This window comes from Dipodomys merriami, unplaced genomic scaffold (assembly GCF_024711535.1).
Source record: "Dipodomys merriami isolate MVZ:Mamm:240054 unplaced genomic scaffold, mDipMer1.0.p SCAF_60, whole genome shotgun sequence".
Taxonomy (NCBI): domain Eukaryota; kingdom Metazoa; phylum Chordata; class Mammalia; order Rodentia; family Heteromyidae; genus Dipodomys; species Dipodomys merriami.
In genome coordinates, this window is record NW_027206180.1 from 8,107,297 (window position 1) to 8,126,531 (window position 19,235).

Here is a 19,235-nt window from a genome sequence, read left to right on the forward strand (position 1 = left end):
CGCTAAACACCGGCACAGGACACGTGTTAGGTCAAGTATTAGTATGTATTTATGCACAATAAAAACATTTACATTTTGAACTGGAAGTTTAAACATAAGTTTAACAGCTTTTATTATATTAAATAACCAAAACACCTTATTCCCCAAATTGGTAAAGAATAAATAATATAATTTACAATATGGTACAAAAAATAATCAGGAAGGGCAGGCATTCTGCTTTATAATACACTGTATATTTATATCTATAAGACAAATTCACATCTCAAACAAGCCGGAAACCTTAGATGATATGGCTTAACGATTATTAAAGCAAACAGCACTGAGTTCTGTGGCCTGGCTGCAGCGCCAGGCGATGATCCCATCAAGGAAGAAGGGGCGGACTGGTGTAGTGCTTCCTACACTGGACTGACCTAGGACTGACTGGGAGATCAGGGCCACACCTAGGAAAGGTGTATTGTGGGGTTTCTTAGCTTAAAAAAAGATCTGCTTTTAAGACAAAGTGCGGTATTTTCTTATGAATGCATCTGACAGAAATGTGATAAAAAGTAGTTGTACTCATTCCCTCTTCCCTGGCTTGGTCTTGCAGAGATTCGGACTTCAAAGACTTTAGGGGTGGTCTAATGTCAGTAAACTTTCTAAAGGGAGCTCCCCCTCCTGCCAGCAAGGAGGCCAACACACGGAATGAACATGAAACATTCCCATGCTGAGAACAGTCGGGGCAGTATACTGACCAGCGGATGGATGCCCAAGGTCCCGGCTCCCTGAGCAAGCGCCCGACCTGACGTGTGCACTCTACCTGCCTCCACACCCAGAGACGTGATGTTTATCACTGCACATTCCAAACACCTGAGGACAGACCCCACCTTCCTCAACACCAATAAAACTGGTCTTCATATGCAGGAAAGATGAGTTAGTCAAAGGATCGGATCAGGGGAAGACATTAGGGAAAGATTTCCTTAAAAAAACAAAAAACAAAAACAAAAACTTGTCTCATCATAATCACTCACACATTCCCACACCCAGACCAAGCCCAGGTCCACCCCGCTCGCCTCAGCCACGCCGAAATGCAGAGGCTGGAGGGCCTGGAGGGCCTGGGGGCTTCTCTGCTGGGTCTTTTGAAAACTCCAGCTTTTAGCAGTTGCCAGATTATTTTACAGACAAAATTCACTTAGACTAGGAGAAAAGAGATTCACCACTTTCTTGCCTAAATCATGGCAACCAAACATGTGCACCTGTCTGGCTGCTAAAGCCCCAGAATCCTCCAGAATCCTGTCGGCTTCACTGAAGGAGACTCATCAGTGCACTCCGCCACTTAATGAGCCAGCCAGCCACTGGGTGACAATGGTGGCAAGCAGCTTTTCCTACAAGCCGTCTCTGCCTAGGGTTGGAACAGGATAGGGTATACAAGAGCCTAGTCTCAAGTTATATTCCTATCAGAGGACAGGACACAGCTCAGGGTGCCAACTGCCCTGATAAAATACCCCAGGCTACAGCTAGCTTCCATGCCTGTTACTGGTGTCAATGGCTTCGACCCTCTGAGTGTGAGGATATTGGCAGTTGCCTCTGCTCAGCCTGGTGTCCTGACTTGCAGTGGGCTAGACATCTGAGAGGTTTCTTCAGTTCAGTAATGTGCCAACTCCAGGAGGCCGCAGTACTAAGCACAGCATGAGCCAGGGTACGGCCATTGTACACTGTGGTCTACCTGCTAATTCAGCGGTGCACTCCCCTAGCCCCTCCACAGCCAGGAGCTGTTTTCTCAGTTGCAGGGAAGGAGGCTGCACATAGTGTCAGGATTTGCAGGAGAGAAGCCAGTTAGTCAGGGAGGCAAAAGAAAGAAGCTGGTGTCTAGAGCCACTGTTCTCATCTCTTCCTCTACTCCTGTAGTCAGGGGTGGCCACATGGCTTGGTTGATTTAGAGTGTTGTAGAGGTAAGATCTAGTGGCTTTTCACCCCAGTACATGTATTTCTTTTTGGCAAAAATGAAATCTAGGGGAGACCCCCCCCTACCCCCCCGCCAGAGGCAAGATCTAACAGGGGGCTTTTCTTCCCTCTGGGTCGCGGCAGATGGGAAGAAAAGTCGGCGGAGATCTTAGGCTGGCTTTGGGGCACCAGGGAGTGGGAGAAGAGGCAAGGTTCAGGTAGGGAAGAGAAAGGGTTCATGCTGGGTGAGCAGAGACAGTGCGTCTCACCTGCCTAGCACCATGGCTCCTGCCATGCCAGATACGGTCAGCTGGTGATCTGTGAGCTGGAATCAACCTCCTCAAACTGAGAAGGCAAGATGGCGCTATTCTGGAAAAGTCTGGACACTGGACACTAGTTACTACCTGCAGTAGTAACTAGGGGCCCCTGTGGGGCTCCAAGAGGGAGTCACCAGGAGGACACACTGGTGAAGTCTAAAATCTGCCAGGGTCCTTGAAAAGGAGGAAGTAAGTCCTGGGTCAGAGACATGCGAGAGATTACAACGCATGAGCTACGTGTACACTGAACCAATGCCGGGAAAAGAAAATCAACCCTACAAAGGCAGGTCTGCCACAGAATGGGCCAGGAAGAAGCCCTAACTATAGCCATATTAATGTGTGCTTAGGGTAGAAAGCTCAATAAAAATAAATTTCAGGTCACTTAAAGGAACTTGCTGGAGAACACTGGAAGGAAATCAGCTAGAGAGGAAGGACTCTGTTCTTTCTTTTCCATGCCTCCTAATTCTTGAAGCATAAAATATTTTCAACCAGCTTAGCAGGACCCTATAAAATGACCACAACCTGCATAAGACATGATTCTTTCCCCCTTCTGGTTATGCCAGGCCAATCAAAGCCACTGGAAGGGGAAAACTCAGGCAAGGGTCAGCATTCTGGGAGATGATGTTGGTTGCATAGGCCGGGGGACCATTCTCTGCCACATGACCAGAGCATCCATAAAGTATGTGTGGCCAAAGTCTGTGCTACGCCCACCACCACTCTTGGTGTCATCACCAAAGATCAGCCAAGTAGGGAAGAGGGCTTGGGCTTCAGAGAGGAGACAGCAGGGGCTATAGCGTTCTGCACAGATCATAGCTCCAAAGTCAACTGGGCCAGACATGACTTATGCAGGGAGACACTCTAGAAGGCCTAGCCCATATAGCCCAGGCCCCAATACAACAAGGAAAGGCTCCCACACCATGGCAGTTTCTGAGGTCAGCCCTTCTCAGAGCTCGCCCTGAGATATCACAGGCTCTGCATATGGAATGGAGCCTTGATCAGCTGCTCCTATGTGCTCCACACGCCGAGCTGCAGAGGTGCCCTGTGCTGACAATCTTCAGGGACTCTGGGCTTGACTTGCTTTCCTCTAGTTGGAAGGTCTCATCTGTCAAAAGTGAGGATAACCTCAGCCGCATCAGCTTTTCCCTGCATCATACAGAACGCCCTCTCCATGAGGCACAGTCACTGGGAGAAGTCGCCAACAGGCGGTCCACCTCCACCACCATCAAAGAGAACCTCTCGGCGGCCTGGCTCGGTGATGGACAGCTCTTGGGCCAGGTCATTGAACCTAGATATGTAATCGATGCTGTTCTCGTTCATCATGCACACCAGCTGGGAATCTACCACCTGCAAGACAGAAGGGACAAGGAAAACCAGGTCATATGCACCACCATTTGCATGGGAGGCCACTGTACACCAAGGGATGCCACTGGCGGAATCCAGTGAGCCCTTTCTGTACCATTTGTAGAGAGCAAAATGGGAGCCCAGCATGGCTGGCTCTGGGATTAGAGCTGCAGCTCCTTCCCTCCAGAGACTTACCGGGGAGCACTGGGGCATAGGGGAAGAACCGTGAAGAGACAAAGTCAGAAGTAACACCAGAAGGCAGAGGTGAGAAAGAAAGTTGAAGGAAATGAGAGCAGGGGAGTTTGCCACAGGGGCAGCATCAGACAAGGGTCTCCAACATGTCAGGATCTGACGAATGTGGGAAGAAGTCACATGAATGTATGAAGGAAGAATATCTTCATCCAAAGAAATAGCAACTGCAAAGGCCCTGAAGTGGGCACTGCTCCCAGCCCTCCACATGACATAGGGCCCAGGCAGAAAGGAAGATCAAGAGGGACGAAAGGCTCTGTAGGGCGTTGGGTTAGCACAACTTTATGCTGAAAGCAAGAGACTTGGCCCCTCCACTTTTTAAAGTGAGCTTCTGAAAATGGAAGCTGCCTGCAGCCAGGGGCTTTGTCTTGTTGCCTCTGACTTTAGCAGTGCCTAGCACAGAGTAGGCCACAAAGACTTCCCTATGAACTACGTGGCATACTGAATAAGAAACCTTGGGTTTTTTGTTTTGTTTTTTTTTTTTTTGCTAGCCCAGGACTTGAACTCTGGGCCTGGACGCCAACTCTTGAGCTTCTTTGGCTTAAGGCTAGCACTCTACTGCTTGAACCACAGCACTACTGGCTTTTTCTTAGTAGTTTACAGTACTAGAGATAAGAATCTCACAGACTTTCCTACCCGAGCTGACTCTGAACCATGATCTCAGATCTGTGTCCTGAGTAGCTAAGATTACATGTGGGAGCCACTGGTGCCCAGCTCCTTTTGAAATTTTTTAGTAGAGCTATGGTATGAACTAAATTTTAAACTTTTTATTGTGAGTCTGAGTCATGGTAAACTTTTGAAATATGTTTTCAAAATGAGCAAAGCAAGTCAGGTACTGGTGACTGACACCTGTAATCCTAGCTACTCAGGAGGATGAGATCTGAGGATTGATGTGAAGCTAACACGATCAGGAAAGTCCATGAGACTCTTCTCTCCAATTAACCAACAGAAAACTGAAAGCTGTGCTGTGGCTCAAAGTGTTAGAGCACTAGCTTTGAACAAAAAGTGTTCATGGACAGCTCCCATAATACCTGAGTTCAAGCTCCATGACAGAATAAATAAGCAAACAAACAAACAGCTGGGCGATGGTGACTCATGCCTGTAATCCTAGCTACTCAGGAGACTGAGATCTGAGGATCAAGATTCAAAGCCAGCCGGAATGGGAAAGTCTGTGAGACTCTTATCTCCAGTTTAGCCACTCAGAACCAGAAGTGGCGCTGTGGCTCAAGTGGTAGAGCGCTCGCCTTGAGCTGAAGAGCTGAGGTACAGTGCCCAGGCCCAGAGTTCAGGCTACACAGTGAGACCCTCTCTAAAGCATTAATAACAAAAATGGCCCATTGATTGGTCACACTGGCCAGTCAAGCACCTGCCATAACATGATACCTACTGTCACCAAGTAAGTGTGGGACAAGAATGAGTGGGAAATGATGGTTTCCACCGGAAGGACAAAGCCATGGACACAGCACAGCACAGGGAGATGTGAAGATCCCTGCCACCAGGACAGGACTGGTGATGACACAACCATGTACACCTCACAACAGTTCCACATCTCTCAGATCAGGAAATCGAGGTAGCCTGAGGTCATACATGTGGAAGAGAACAAGTGAGACCCAGTCTGCTTGCCTCTGCAGAACTGTTCACCTTGGCTTCAGCACTTTCCAGTTCTGATGTGTTCAAGGAGCAGGGTGTCACTGGACACAGCCCAGTACCGGCACATTTCAGATCTGTATTTACTGAATGCTGGTTTCACCCTAGTGAGGACTTCCTGCAAACTTCAGGCTGCAGGAAGAAGCAGGCACCCTCTAGAGCAGGGGTGGACAGTCAGATTCAGGTGCATGGGAGGGCACTTACTTCTGCAACATCGGCCAGAGACCTGGACACGAAAGAGTCCCTGGAGTTTCCATCCAACAAGCTGGGGCCAAGCAAAGAAGTGCCACTGTTGGCCCCCATGGTAGCTGGCAGCGTCTTCCGGCTTTTCTCCGGGGAGATGAAGCTAGCTGGAAAGAGAAAGCCAAAGGCCACAATTTGACTCTGGCACAGGGAGGCCACCACCTCACTCGTGACTGGCTTTGCTCAGCCAGTGATCCGGGATCACGCGCCTGTCCTACTGTGTTCCACGGGTCCCGCTGTTGCACCAACTGATTGCAACCAGTCCCTCATTAATAGGCACCAAGGCTGCTTTAAATTTTTCATGATTTGCCTGTTACCTTGCACACATCTGCACTGTCACTGGTAACAAAAGGAACCACTTAGGGGAGGGGTTGGCTTCTTCTACTTCCCAATTATCTAAAGCCCCCAGTACTTCTAGACCACCAAGCATGGTGCCCAAAGGCAGAGCTAACCAAGTGTATCACGTGTTCCAGATGCCTCCTCAGGACTGCCTATCACATGACCAACCCTACGTGCTCACCACACTCAGACCTCAGGGGGCTAAACCCAGACATGCAAAGGGGAGCTCTATCTACGCTGGTCACAAGAGAACCAGGGATGCTGTCCCTTTCCAAGTATGCTTCTTCTTGCACACTAGCATTCAGTATCAGGGAAATGCACAGACGAACACAAACTCCATGACTCCCCCACTCTGGTCAACAATATGCTGCAAGATCTCTATAACATTCACTTCAGTTTGCCTTACAGAAGGAGGAAGGAAAGGAGGGAGGGAAGGAGGGGGAAGAAAGAGGGAAGGGAGGGAAGGAAGGAGGGGCTCTAAGATGGACTGCTCACGTCCTCACTGGCTCAGCTACAGCCTGTAAGAGCCTAGCCGGGCAGGACCAGGCCACCTGGACAGACTGGAGCCGGTACCACGAGGGGGATGGGACGCTCTGTCTTTACTGTGTGGTGGGCTATCGATCAGGGTTTATAAACGTGTCAACATTCATTCAACTACCTACTGAGCATCTGTTGTTCAATATAAACGTTATGCTTAAAAAACCAACAAAGGAAAAAACGAACACTTGAGAACTAAGCAACAACTCCCAGCAGAAGTGTGGCCAGAGTGCAGAACGCAGTCTTTGGACTCCAGTCCCTGCTACTGGGCAAAGGAGAACCCTCCCCCAGACACTCACCAAACAAATTGCTGAGCGAAGAGTCTGTGGAGTCACTGGGGTACCACTGTGGGTCGTGGGTGGGAGAGGCAATCCAGTTGGGCTGGGGGCTGCTAGATGGGGAGGGAAGACTCTTGGAACTGTCGCTGCCATTTAGTTTTGCTGGAGAAAGAGGGACTCCTTCACCTGCCAACCAATACTACGGGTCAGAGACACTTCCCCAACCCGCCAAGCAAGAAGACAGTGGGAGGCGGGGCTGCACACTGCTCACTCAAGGAAACTCAAAACTCCTGAGCCCATACCACAGAGCTTCCTGGTGGTTCATGCTGCAGGGAGGGCGTGTTGCAGGACTGCAACATGACAGCACTCACCACCCAACACTGTCAGACAGAGAAGATGGGGCCACAGCCGAGGGTGGCTGCCTTTCCAGCCACTGCCATAGTGCTGCAGACGGTGAGCTCTCTGCCAGACTCATTCAACCGGGACAGTGATACCTAGGCTACAGAGGGCCTCGAGGACTGAGCTATTTTATTTTCAAGGTCAAGAGAAATCCTCCCATAAGACCATGAGCAGGAGGGTCAGGACCACCTCTCCATCAACACTCCCTACCGGAGCACCTTGTAGTGGAAGGTGATGTGATGCTCAGAGGTAACAATGAACTGGGAAGCCTCCAGGAAGTTTAGTGAATATGCAGCAGATCGAAACGGCACAGGGCAAATGTAATCCCCGCCTCCTGGGGGACCTGGCTGCCGGGGGATGGGAGGCCACCCAGTCTTACCATACTGGCCCGAGCTAATGGCGATTTCGATGATGGAGTCGCTGATCTGCGTGGTGGGCTCTCCTTGAGAAAGCACATCCTCGGGTGGGCCAGGCAGGGAGATGTCCAGCAGTGCAGAGACATTAGGTGGGGAGAGCCGGGTGCTGGAGCCTTCTGATGAAGGCAGAGGTATGGAGAGACCATTCGGGAGAGGAGTCTTGGGTAGTTCAGGTAAGGAGAGCACAGAAGAACCCTGCCAGGAAACAGGCACTGCTATGGCTCAAGTGGAAAACCAGAACCCAAAGCAAAACAATGACTATGGCCTCAGTCTCACAGCTTGGTGGCTGCCGTAGGCACAGTGCCCCAAACGCGTCCCCCCTCCCCCAAGGGAGCACACGCTCAGAATTGACTACTCCTGAGACGGTGAGCAGTGTCAGGCCATGGCAAGGGGGGCTGGGGCTGCTTCAGGGCTGCTGGTGACGCCCAGGTGGAGACTGAGTGCCACAGGAGGCATAAGCTGATGACCTCCTGCTGCTCCTGAGCCCCAAAACACCCAGTCCTTCTGTAACTGGGTGTGAAGGAAGGATGCTGGAATGAGGAGATCGCCAGATTCATTCAATCACCAGCAGTAGGTGAGGTGGACAGGACAACAAAACAATCATTGAATGCTGTGGTCTGTCTGTGGCCAGGGGTGGGGACTTGGCACTGCAGAAGCTACTTTGCTCTGTAGCCCCAAAGCACACTCTACCTGGAAACCGTCTGTCACTGGCTCCTGCTCTGGCCTCAGGGGGACGCTGATAAATGGGTCGTCCGTGCCCTGCAACAACACCAGGAAGACTGGTGAGTGGATGGATCAGCGCTCAGCAATGACCAACCACCAGCCTGGAGCAGCTCAGAGAGGCAGGTAACGGACCCTGCTCTAGGCTGGAAGTGTTACACAGCATTTAGGGACCTACACTTATTTATTTATTTATTTTTGGTTGTTTCATTGTGAATTCAAGCCCAAGTCAGAATCTGACCTCAGAACACCAGTACAGCTGAGCTCCCGGGGTTCTCACAGAGCCAGCCCACACACCTGACTTAGGCAGCCCACAAGCTGGCCAAGAAACACAGGCATGGAGAATCAGGCAGGATGGGTAACAAGGCCAAACCAGGCTCACAAAGTACTGAGTGCCCAAGAAGGGGTCATGAGCGCATGAGGTCAGCGCCACAATGCCACGCATGGCTGAGCTCTGAACAACAAATATGTGCTCCCTCCTTCCCTTTCTCTGCTGCAAGGGCCATGTTCATTACACGGCCTTCCTTGTTCAGTGGCTTGTAAGCTTTATCAGGCCTGATCCACTGGGCCTAGCATGACCCAGGGCCAGGCTCCAGAAGACCAACCCCAGAAGTTATCTATCACAGCAAGAGCTCCTCCAGAGATACTCACTCCCACAGCAGGGACGGCCCCGCCACTCTGGTGGGGTCTGACTGAGTCCTGCCCAGAGACCGTGGTAGTCACCTCCTCTGAAGTCAGTGAAGGGATGCCAGGCGAGCCCTTGGTATCCAAGACTGGCAGCTGGCTCCTCGGGATGATTCCAGCACTTTGAGCCGCTAAGTCGATTGCACCTGGTGACAGGAGTAACATTTTAAAGCCTTGTTTCCAGATACTGCATGTATGTATCCAGAGAATCCGGGGGCCGCTTCCCCTCCAACCTCAATTCAATGAAGAGCTCAAAGCTATTGTGCTTTTCCTTTTGTTTCCTTCTGTGCCAGTCCTGGGGCTTGAACTCAGGTCCTGGGTGCTATCCCTGAGCTTTCTACTCAAAGCTAGTGCTCTGCCACTGGAGCCACAGATCCACATCTGGCTTTTGGTGGTTAAATGGAGATAAGAGTCTCAGGGACTTCCCTCTTAGACTCACTTCAAATCACAAGCCTCAGATCTCAGCCTCCTAAGTAGCTAAGATTGCAGGCCTAAGTCACCAACACCCAGTTTTAGTGTTCTTTTGAAAGATAACAAGATACTGTGAGTTGGAGAAGACAGAATTATTTAAAAGGCTTCTGTTTTTTGTTTTTGTTTTTGGGTTTTTTTTTGGTCCAGTCGTGGGGCCTGAACTCTGGGCCTGGGCGCTGTCCCTCAGCTCTTCACCTCAAGGCTAGCGCGCTACCACTTGAGCCATAGTACCACTTCTGGCTTTTTTTCTGCTTATATGGTGCTGATGAATCGAACGCAGGGCCTCATGCATGGAAGGCAAGCGCTCTACCACTGAGACACCTTCCCAGCCCATTAAAAAGGCTTCTGATTTAAAAAAAAAAAGGCACAGGGGCTAGTGTGATCACACCTATAATCCTAGCTCCTCAGGAGGCTGAGATCTCAGAGTCCTGGTTCAAAGTTAGCCGGGGCAGGAAAGTCCATGAAATTCTGATCTCTAATTATCTACTAGAGTGCAAGTTGAGCAAAAGAGCTTAGGGACAATGCCCAGTTCCTGAGTTCAAGCCCAACACAGACAAAAAAAGGCCAACTTAGGAAGATCACATAGTAGATGTCACTGCAGGTTAGAGACTTACTGGCCAGGTGATTGGTGCCCTGGGGAGGAAGGACCTTGGGTACAATCGGACGAGACAGAGCTGCTTTGGCCAGAGAGGACTGTATGGGCCGGAACCAGCCTCTGCCTGCAAGGGGAAGACAAAAGCAAACATGTCAGTCCGGCAGATCTGTGCTGACTCAGCGCAAAAGCAGGTTGCAGAGGAGTTCCTTCACCAGACACACCGGGGATCACACAAAGCTACCCAACGCTCCCAACACTTGCTTCACACCGCACAGACTCCCAAGAGAGGGGAGCCCTAAAACATTCCATGATGGCACCCTGTCTCAATTCTGCTAGGATCTGCAGTCTCCACTATCATGCCCTGGGAAAGGCATTTTAAGGGTGACAAACTCCCAAAGAGAGATACAGGGCCTGGGGGCAGTCAGTGTATCAGACCATGGACTAAAATTCTGCCACAGCCATTTGTTTTCACTAGCCGGAGAAAAGCCATTGATGGCTGTTGGGCCTTTTAAGTACACGATCAAGAAGGTTTGGTTGGAAGCAGTCCACAGTAGTATCTGAGGCCCTCTCTTCCACCCTTTCCTTGTCCCATCCCCACATCCTTTCCACACACACACACACACGCACGCACGCACGCACGCACGCACGCACGCACGCACGCACACACGCACGCACGCACACGCACGCACACGCACACCCACACACAGAAACAAGACCAGCAAAGATAAATCATATAGCATGTGTTTTACTGAGGAACTCTGTCTGATGTTGCTCACTTGGAAGTGCCAGGGCCCCTACTAAATTTACAGTCACAAGAAACTATGATCTATATTGCCCAAGAACACATTTATTCCATGAACTTCCTGACATAATCATATGCAGAACGTAGAAGCAAAGAATCCACAAACCTGAACAGGGCCAATTGTTCCTACCTCTGAGAAGGCAAAGCCCCTACTACTGTGCTCACCACTGAGGGCACATTGGTACACAACAACCATGGAAACCAACATCTGCATTCCCAAGGCAAGGCCACGTCCAGGAAGCAAAAGCACACAGAGAAACCCAGGCCTTACCAGCTATGGGAGAATTGGACAGGATGGAGAAAGAGCACACATTGTGGGACTGATTTTCAGATGGCCTAGGAAGCAGTGTTCTCTGTGAAGAAAAAAAAAAAAAAAAAAAAAAAAAATCAAGGTGGCGAGAAGATACCAATACCCAAAAAATCCATCAGAAACTGTGTTACAAAGGAGTATTCAAACAGGAGGGAGCCCGGTACAAGCATGCAGGGAGCTTGCTTCGGAGCCAATAACAACTGCATGCATAGGATGCATGGGTCTGACGCCTTCTGTCCTGCGGGTCCTGAGCCTGGTAACACTGGATCCTCTGTGAAAGGAACCCGACCAGTCCCTTGTGTTTCTGTCTTTTTTCTTTTTGTTTTTTGTCTGTTTGTTTTTGCCGATAGTGAGGCCTGAACACTGTCCCCACTCTTCAGCTCAAGGCTAGGGCTCTACTACTTGAGCCACAGAGCCACTTCTGGCTTTTCCTGCTTAGGTGGTGCTGAGAAATAAGAGGAAAGGCAGGTAATATCCCTGTGTCCTAGCCAGCTCAGCCGGTGGGAGAGTCAGCGGCCACAGCTGGCTAGATCCACACAAAGTTCCCTCACCTGGACCACCAATGGCTTCCGAAGGTGCCGTTTCCGCAGTTTCTTGGGCTTTGGTGAGAAGAAATCAGACTGCATCTGTAAGGGAAGAAATCCAGCTTCATCTGCAAGGGACATGAGCACTAAAGGCATGCCCTCCCCTGACACAGCACCTGCTACAGGGGCATCCCAGGCCTGGCACTCACACTGATGGAGTCCAGGTGCTGCCGGAAAGTCAGTTCTGCTTCTTTACTGGGAGAGAAGAGCTTCCCATGTCGGCTGTTGGGTGGTAAAGTTGTGGGCACGGCAAAGAGGCCACCATCTGAGTCACTGCTCCCAGTGCTGGAGGGGCCGGCCACCAAAAGGGGCCTTGGGGGATTTCTTAACCCTAGAAAAGAAGGGCCACACACTGACTCACCCGCATCACCCACAGGCAGAGGTCCATGAAGGAATTCTCTCCACAGCCCTTTAGCCGCCTCTATGCCTTCTGAACCCCGCCCCAACCTCAATCCTATCTCCAACTCCAACCCCAACGCCTCCAGCCTCCACTGGAACCCCAGCTCCAACCCCAACGCCTCCAGCCTCCACTGGAACCCCAGCTCCAACCCCAACGCCTCCAGCCTCCACTGGAACCCCAGCTCCAACCCCAACGCCTCCAGCCTCCACTGGAACCCCAGCTCCAACCCCAACGCCTCCAGCCTCCACTGGAACCCCAGCTCCAACCCCAGCGCCTCCAGCCTCCACTGGAACCCCAGCTCCAACCCCAGCGCCTCCAGCCTCCACTGGAACCCCAGCTCCAACCCCAACGCCTCCAGCCTCCACTGGAACCCCAGCTCCAACCCCAACGCCTCCAGCCTCCACTGGAACCCCAGCTCCAACCCCAACGCCTCCAGCCTCCACTGGAACCCCAGCTCCAACCCCAACGCCTCCAGCCTCCACTGGAACCCCAGCTCCAACCCCAACGCCTCCAGCCTCCACTGGAACCCCAGCTCCAACCCCAACGCCTCCAGCCTCCACTGGAACCCCAGCTCCAACCCCAACGCCTCCAGCCTCCACTGGAACCCCAGCTCCAACCCCAAGGCCTCCAGCCTCCACTGGAACCCCAGCTCCAACCCCAACGCCTCCAGCCTCCACTGGAACCCCAGCTCCAACCCCAACGCCTCCAGCCTCCACTGGAACCCCAGCTCCAACCCCAACGCCTCCAGCCTCCACTGGAACCCCAGCTCCAACCCCAACGCCTCCAGCCTCCACTGGAACCCCAGCTCCAACCCCAACGCCTCCAGCCTCCACTGGAACCCCAGCTCCAACCCCAACGCCTCCAGCCTCCACTGGAACCCCAGCTCCAACCCCAACGCCTCCAGCCTCCACTGGAACCCCAGCTCCAACCCCAACGCCTCCAGCCTCCACTGGAACCCCAGCTCCAACCCCAACGCCTCCAGCCTCCACTGGAACCCCAGCTCCAACCCCAACGCCTCCAGCCTCCACTGGAACCCCAGCTCCAACCCCAACGCCTCCAGCCTCCACTGGAACCCCAGCTCCAACCCCAACGCCTCCAGCCTCCACTGGAACCCCAGCTCCAACCCCAACGCCTCCAGCCTCCACTGGAACCCCAGCTCCAACCCCAACGCCTCCAGCCTCCACTGGAACCCCAGCTCCAACCCCAACGCCTCCAGCCTCCACTGGAACCCCAGCTCCAACCCCAGCGCCTCCAGCCTCCACTGGAACCCCAGCTCCAACCCCAACGCCTCCAGCCTCCACTGGAACCCCAGCTCCAACCCCAACGCCTCCAGCCTCCACTGGAACCCCAGCTCCAACCCCAACGCCTCCAGCCTCCACTGGAACCCCAGCTCCAACCCCAACGCCTCCAGCCTCCACTGGAACCCCAGCTCCAACCCCAGCGCCTCCAGCCTCCACTGGAACCCCAGCTCCAACCCCAGCGCCTCCAGCCTCCACTGGAACCCCAGCTCCAACCCCAACGCCTCCAGCCTCCACTGGAACCCCAGCTCCAACCCCAACGCCTCCAGCCTCCACTGGAACCCCAGCTCCAACCCCAACGCCTCCAGCCTCCACTGGAACCCCAGCTCCAACCCCAACGCCTCCAGCCTCCACTGGAACCCCAGCTCCAACCCCAACGCCTCCAGCCTCCACTGGAACCCCAGCTCCAACCCCAACGCCTCCAGCCTCCACTGGAACCCCAGCTCCAACCCCAACGCCTCCAGCCTCCACTGGAACCCCAGCTCCAACCCCAACGCCTCCAGCTTCCACTGGAACCCCAGCTCCAACCCCAACGCCTCCAGCCTCCACTGGAACCCCAGCTCCAACCCCAGCGCCTCCAGCCTCCACTGGAACCCCAGCTCCAACCCCAACGCCTCCAGCCTCCACTGGAACCCCAGCTCCAACCCCAGCGCCTCCAGCCTCCACTGGAACCCCAGCTCCAACCCCAGCGCCTCCAGCCTCCACTGGAACCCCAGCTCCAACCCCAGCGCCTCCAGCTTTCTTATCCCTGGTTATTTTCAGGACAGGGCCTCACTTCTGACGTTCCATCTGCCTCCTCCCAGGCAGCCGGGATTCCAGGCACCTCTACCCCTAACGCCAATCGCTAACCCTAATACTTAACTCAACCCTCACCCTTAACCCCAATGCCTCAGGTTTTTCACTGTTTATTTTCAGGAAAGGGGCTCAATTCTCCTAAGTCTCTACCTGTCTCCTTTCAGAGTCAGGATTTCAGGCTAGGCTTCCCACTGGTGCTGGTGACACCGTTGCATACCACTCCATCCTACTTCTCTCAAAGAGACTCCTTTTTTTTTGGGGGGGGGGGGTTGGTTGTGGGGCTTGAACTCTGGGCTTGGGCGCTGTCCCTGCACACTTCAGCTCAATGTTAGCAATCTACCGATCTACCGCTTGAGCCACAGCACCACTTCCAGTTTTCTAGTGGTTTACTGGAGATAAGAGTCTGATGGACTTTCCTGCCCCTGCTGGCTTTGAACGGTGATCCTCAGATCTCAGCCTCCTGAGTAGCTAGGATTACAGGCAAGAGCCACCAACGCCCCTTGAGACTCCTTCTATAAAGATAAAGTCTCTTAAACTTTTCTGCCAGAGATAATCTCAATCTCAGCGTCTCAAGTAGCTAGAAGCGTTGGTTATTTTTAAGATGAGATCTGATTCCTGACAAGACAGATGCCTAGACTGTGATGCTCCTGTTTTCAGCTTCTCATTGTACTGGGATGGCAGGGATGTGCCACTATGCCCAGTCTCTTCAAGATGGCATTCTGTTTTGATGCAGCCTGTTTTGCTTGGGGCTGTCCTGTAATCCCAATCCTCCTCTCTCAGTTACATGCCACTGTGCCCAGCTACTGGTTGAGGAGGGATTTCATCAACTTTTCTCCATAAGATGGCCTTGAACCATGATCTTCCCAATCTCAGCCTCCCAAGTAGCTGGGATTACTGGCACCGGCCTACTTTTTAAAACTAATGTAGCCCTCATCACTCTGTGATAAGCTGTTTTATTATAAAACACTGAAAGTCTAAAGCAAGCAAAACATTCCCAGAGACATGGGGCATACGTATCTCAGGTGTTTTATACACAAAGTGGTGGAAATTATCCATTTAAATTTAACTTATTTTGTATGAGGATACAGCTCAGTGGTAACACACTTGCCTGACATGTGTAAGACCCCAAGTTCTGTTCCCAGCATCTCAAAACAAGAAAAAAGATTGTCCAAGTTGAACTAACGGGCTGGCAGGCTACTCCATCTTTACAACTGTGTTAGACAGCTAGCACTTTCCTCAAGGAGCTGCCTTATTTTAATGTTTTGGATCGAAGCCCAGCCTCCCTCTGGGGTGTGGAGCTAGTGACAGAACGCTGTGGAGGTGTGTGCAGGTCTCACAGCACAGGAACCCTGCAGTGACCAAGCGGCCAACTGCCACTCACCCACCTCCTCCGTTGCCAGCAGCTCACCCAGGACCCAGGCCTCCCTAGCCAGCATCCGCACTCATCCCGAGGAACCACCCCCACTGTCTAGGCCGTCACTGATTTAAATGGAAAGCAGGGCTGGCCCGAGGCAGGTGTCTGGTTTGGGTGGATATACCACTCCTCACCTGGAGAGCAGGGTGCACAGCCAGAAGGGAGGGTCTTACTGCTGCGGAGGGCAGACTGGCTTCGAGGGCAGCGAGGGCTCCGCGAGCTGAGGGCCACCACCTTCCCGGGGGGCGGTGTGGACTGTTCCTCTGGGGTGGGCCTCACTGAGGCGGCAGGTGCGGTGTTTGTTTCCAGAGCCTGGTCAGACATAAGCCAAAATACACCAGGCTCAACATGAGCAAATGGCTTTGGCATGAGTGCCGGGAGCTGCTGTGAGCACAACCTCAAGACTCGAAGGTGGCACAGAGCTCACGGGGGTAAAGAACAGCGCTGAAATAACTGACCTTGACAAGCCCCAAGGTCACTCAGCAACTTGCCAGTTTTTAAAATCACAAGCCGGTGGTGTGTATCACACACACACACACACACACACACACACACACACACACACACACACACACACACACACACACACACACACACACACACACACACACACACACACACACACACACACACACACACACACACACACACACACACACACACACACTGCAAAGTGCAAAGCCCCAGCCAGTTGAGTATCCACAGTAGCTGCCATCCTCCTCAGGGAAGCCCATGTGTGTCCCCTGCCTGGACACGGGGGTGAGAAGGGGCAGGCGGTCGACAGCAGAGGCAGGGGGCTGGGCTAACATGGCCAGGATTCACTGGCCCCAGCTAAAGGTGCGAGGAGGCCCTGGTAGCAGGTGGTAACAGCTTGCCGTTTTAAAAGCCACCGTAAAATGTGGCGCTGGAGGGCAGCAGCCTCCCTGTGTCAGATCTACTTGTGAGAGTCCAGCAGTCAGAGCTCAAGAGCTTTCTCACAGCAAGACCCACCTCACAGATATCTGAGGCCCTGAAGGTTCCAGGCCTGGTAGCAAAGCCCTGTCCTCTAACCCCATCTCGAGTCTTAGCCTAATGGGAAGGTCTGGCCAGATGCTAGACTTCTTCACACCCTCCTCCCGCGACACACGCACTTGGTGTCCGAGTAGCCATCCGAAGACCCCTCCTGGAGCCAGCTCCCACAGGGGAGGCATGTCCAGCTCCTCAGCTCAGTTTTCCCTCTGCCTGTGCCCCCACTATAGCTCCCAAAGAGCTGCCAGCCCTGGTCCCTTTTAGGGAACGCTCTCACCTCCAAGTTCCTTCTTACTACCCCACCTCCCACTGAGGGTTTCTGTGAACTCTGCTTAGTCTGAAGTCTCAGGCCTTCTTGTCGGCCATAGCTCCGCTGGGCAAGCAGGAACAGAAAAACAGGACGGACGGAGCCCCCCAGCCGGAGGTTTCCAGTCTCCCTGACTGCGAGTACTGCGCACTGCACCAGGTTACCCAGGAAGCTATCTACAGTCTGCCAACCGTTCCTACAGCCTCACTCTTGTCTTTTCTGAGTCCTGGCTGCCTCACCTCCCGACAGGTGTAGCCCCTCCCCCGACCCAGCACCTCATTCTACAAGTCGCAGCTGTTGGTCCACTCTAGGCAATAAGCCAGCTTCCTACCACTATTCACCACCCACAATACTGTTCCGGGCCACCACATTTCTTACCCAGTCAAAGCTAAAGCCAGGACCTCCTACCACTTCCCCACATGGTAGAAGTCTTAACTGGTTTCCCCTCTGGGGCTTCCCACCATCACACTTCTCCACCAAAAGCAGTCATCTATACTCAACATCTATCTGGTCACACCTGACCACTGCATGTCCAGGGGTCAACGCCACGCAGCTAAAACTGCAACCCCCTCCACTGTCAGACCTGGTCTCAGGAGCATCACCAGGCTGCCTTGCCCCCTCCCCATGCCCGACCCCTCACCAGCCCAGGGTAGCCTTCGCCTCGCTCACGGGGCAACCTAGGCAGGGCTGAACCTCTAGACCCACTCATTTGACTGCCTGGGCTGACAGCCCTCCCACTCACCAGCTTGGGATGGACCTCCGTGGAGATGAGCCTCAGGAGGCAGCTGAGGAGGCGCTGCTGGTGGAGGGCAGGAGGTGGGGAGCCCGGGTGGGCAGCCTGGCTCTGCCCAGTGGGCACCCGGCCCTCGGGACCAAGCACGGCCAGCCAGTCGTATTCCAGCTGCAGCTTGCTTGGCTTGCCCATCATGAGGTAGACTTCAGCTAACGTGAGGCTCTCAGAGGTCTGCAGGCTCCAGCCCTCCTCGCGCAGTTGCTGGGCAAGCTGGCTGGCGGGGACCTCCTTTGGGGGCCTGGTGGCAGGCTGTCCCTGAGACAGCAGAAGTTCGGAGGGGCTCCCCTTCTCCTGGGGCTCCTCTGCAGGTGCATCTGTCAGGTCTTTAGTGCAAGCGTCTGGCAGGAGCCCCGGGGGAGGCTGGGGGTCTTTGCCGGGGGGGACAAGGTCAGTGGGCTCTCTGTTGCAGGGGGCCGGCGCCTCGGGGGAGGCCGGCCTGCTGGGAGGGCGCTCCCTCCCCGGCTGCGTGTCGGCACAGCGGCACTGCTCCGGGATGATGAGGTCCTGACATGACTTCAGATAGCGGGGAAAAGGGTCGAGGAGTGAGAGTTCGTCCTCCAAGTCTGGGAGCTGGCTGCAGGCACAGGGCAAGACCCCTGGCTCCCGGATGGGGGCATCCCCGCCCGCTGCAGGGGTCTTCTCGAGGTGTGGCCCGCAGTCCTGGAGCCCATGAGGCGGCCCGTCGGGAGCGCCCGGGCTGCTCAGACTCGGGGCGGCCCCCTCCCCAGGGGCACTCTCAGGGGAACTCTCTCCAGAGCTCTGCGGCGACGCGTCGGCAGTGGGAAGAGGGCGCCCCCCGCCCTTGCCCTCAGCACCGCCCCTCGGGCACTTCACTTGGCCCCGAGCAGTGCCCTGCCCACTCTGGATGCCCAGGATCTGGGCTGGGGGGAGCGAGTGGGCATCCTTGGTGCTCTGCTTGCACCGGCCACCCTCCTGCCAGTGCACCGTGCAGAAGGCCTTGGAGTGTACCACACGGGCCACGCCAGGCAGCGGCGTCAGTGTGCAGTTCTCGCCTGGGAAAAGGTGCAGTGCCACCTTCTCCTGTATCTGCGCCGTGCTGGAGCCCTGCAGCTGCCGCTCCTCTAGTGTCTTCCGCTGGGTGTACTGTCAAGGAGCAACTTCCACCAGCTCTTCCATGTCATGCCAACTGACAGGCACAAGGCTGCAGTGAGACTCAGAGCTGTACCCTGACCCTAGGGACTCGCCTCAAGCCACTACCAAACAATGCTGGCCCAGCCATTCCACGTCCTTAGGAGATTCACACCTGTTAAACTGGATCGGGAGTTCAGCCAGGGCCAATAGGCCACGTAGGCCAGGAAGGCAAGGCCCTGTCATGCTGCTCACCTTACTGGCGGGATGCTCTGGCCA

At 53.9% G+C, this 19,235-nt stretch overlaps 1 protein-coding gene across 3 annotated transcripts in view; it reads right to left on the reverse strand.

The window, feature by feature from the left end:
- Positions 1-36: 36 nt before the first annotated feature.
- LOC138814676 (protein cramped-like) overlaps positions 37-19,235 on the reverse strand; it is a 48,635-nt gene continuing 29,436 nt past the window's right edge. For 2 of the 3 annotated variants that reach the window (XM_070003822.1, XM_070003824.1), the window contains 12 exons: positions 17,817-18,962; positions 15,894-16,071; positions 12,002-12,183; positions 11,820-11,894; positions 11,230-11,311; positions 10,176-10,280; positions 9,058-9,236; positions 8,377-8,445; positions 7,650-7,881; positions 6,893-7,057; positions 5,679-5,824; positions 37-3,581 (listed from right to left, as the gene is read on the reverse strand). In XM_070003822.1, coding sequence (XP_069859923.1) covers positions 3,417-3,581; positions 5,679-5,824; positions 6,893-7,057; positions 7,650-7,881; positions 8,377-8,445; positions 9,058-9,236; positions 10,176-10,280; positions 11,230-11,311; positions 11,820-11,894; positions 12,002-12,183; positions 15,894-16,071; positions 17,817-18,962 — 2,724 coding nt within the window. In that variant the 3' untranslated portion in view covers positions 37-3,416. The remainder of the gene's footprint in view (positions 3,582-5,678; positions 5,825-6,892; positions 7,058-7,649; positions 7,882-8,376; positions 8,446-9,057; positions 9,237-10,175; positions 10,281-11,229; positions 11,312-11,819; positions 11,895-12,001; positions 12,184-15,893; positions 16,072-17,816; positions 18,963-19,235) is intronic. The other variant, XM_070003823.1, reaches the window with a different exon arrangement.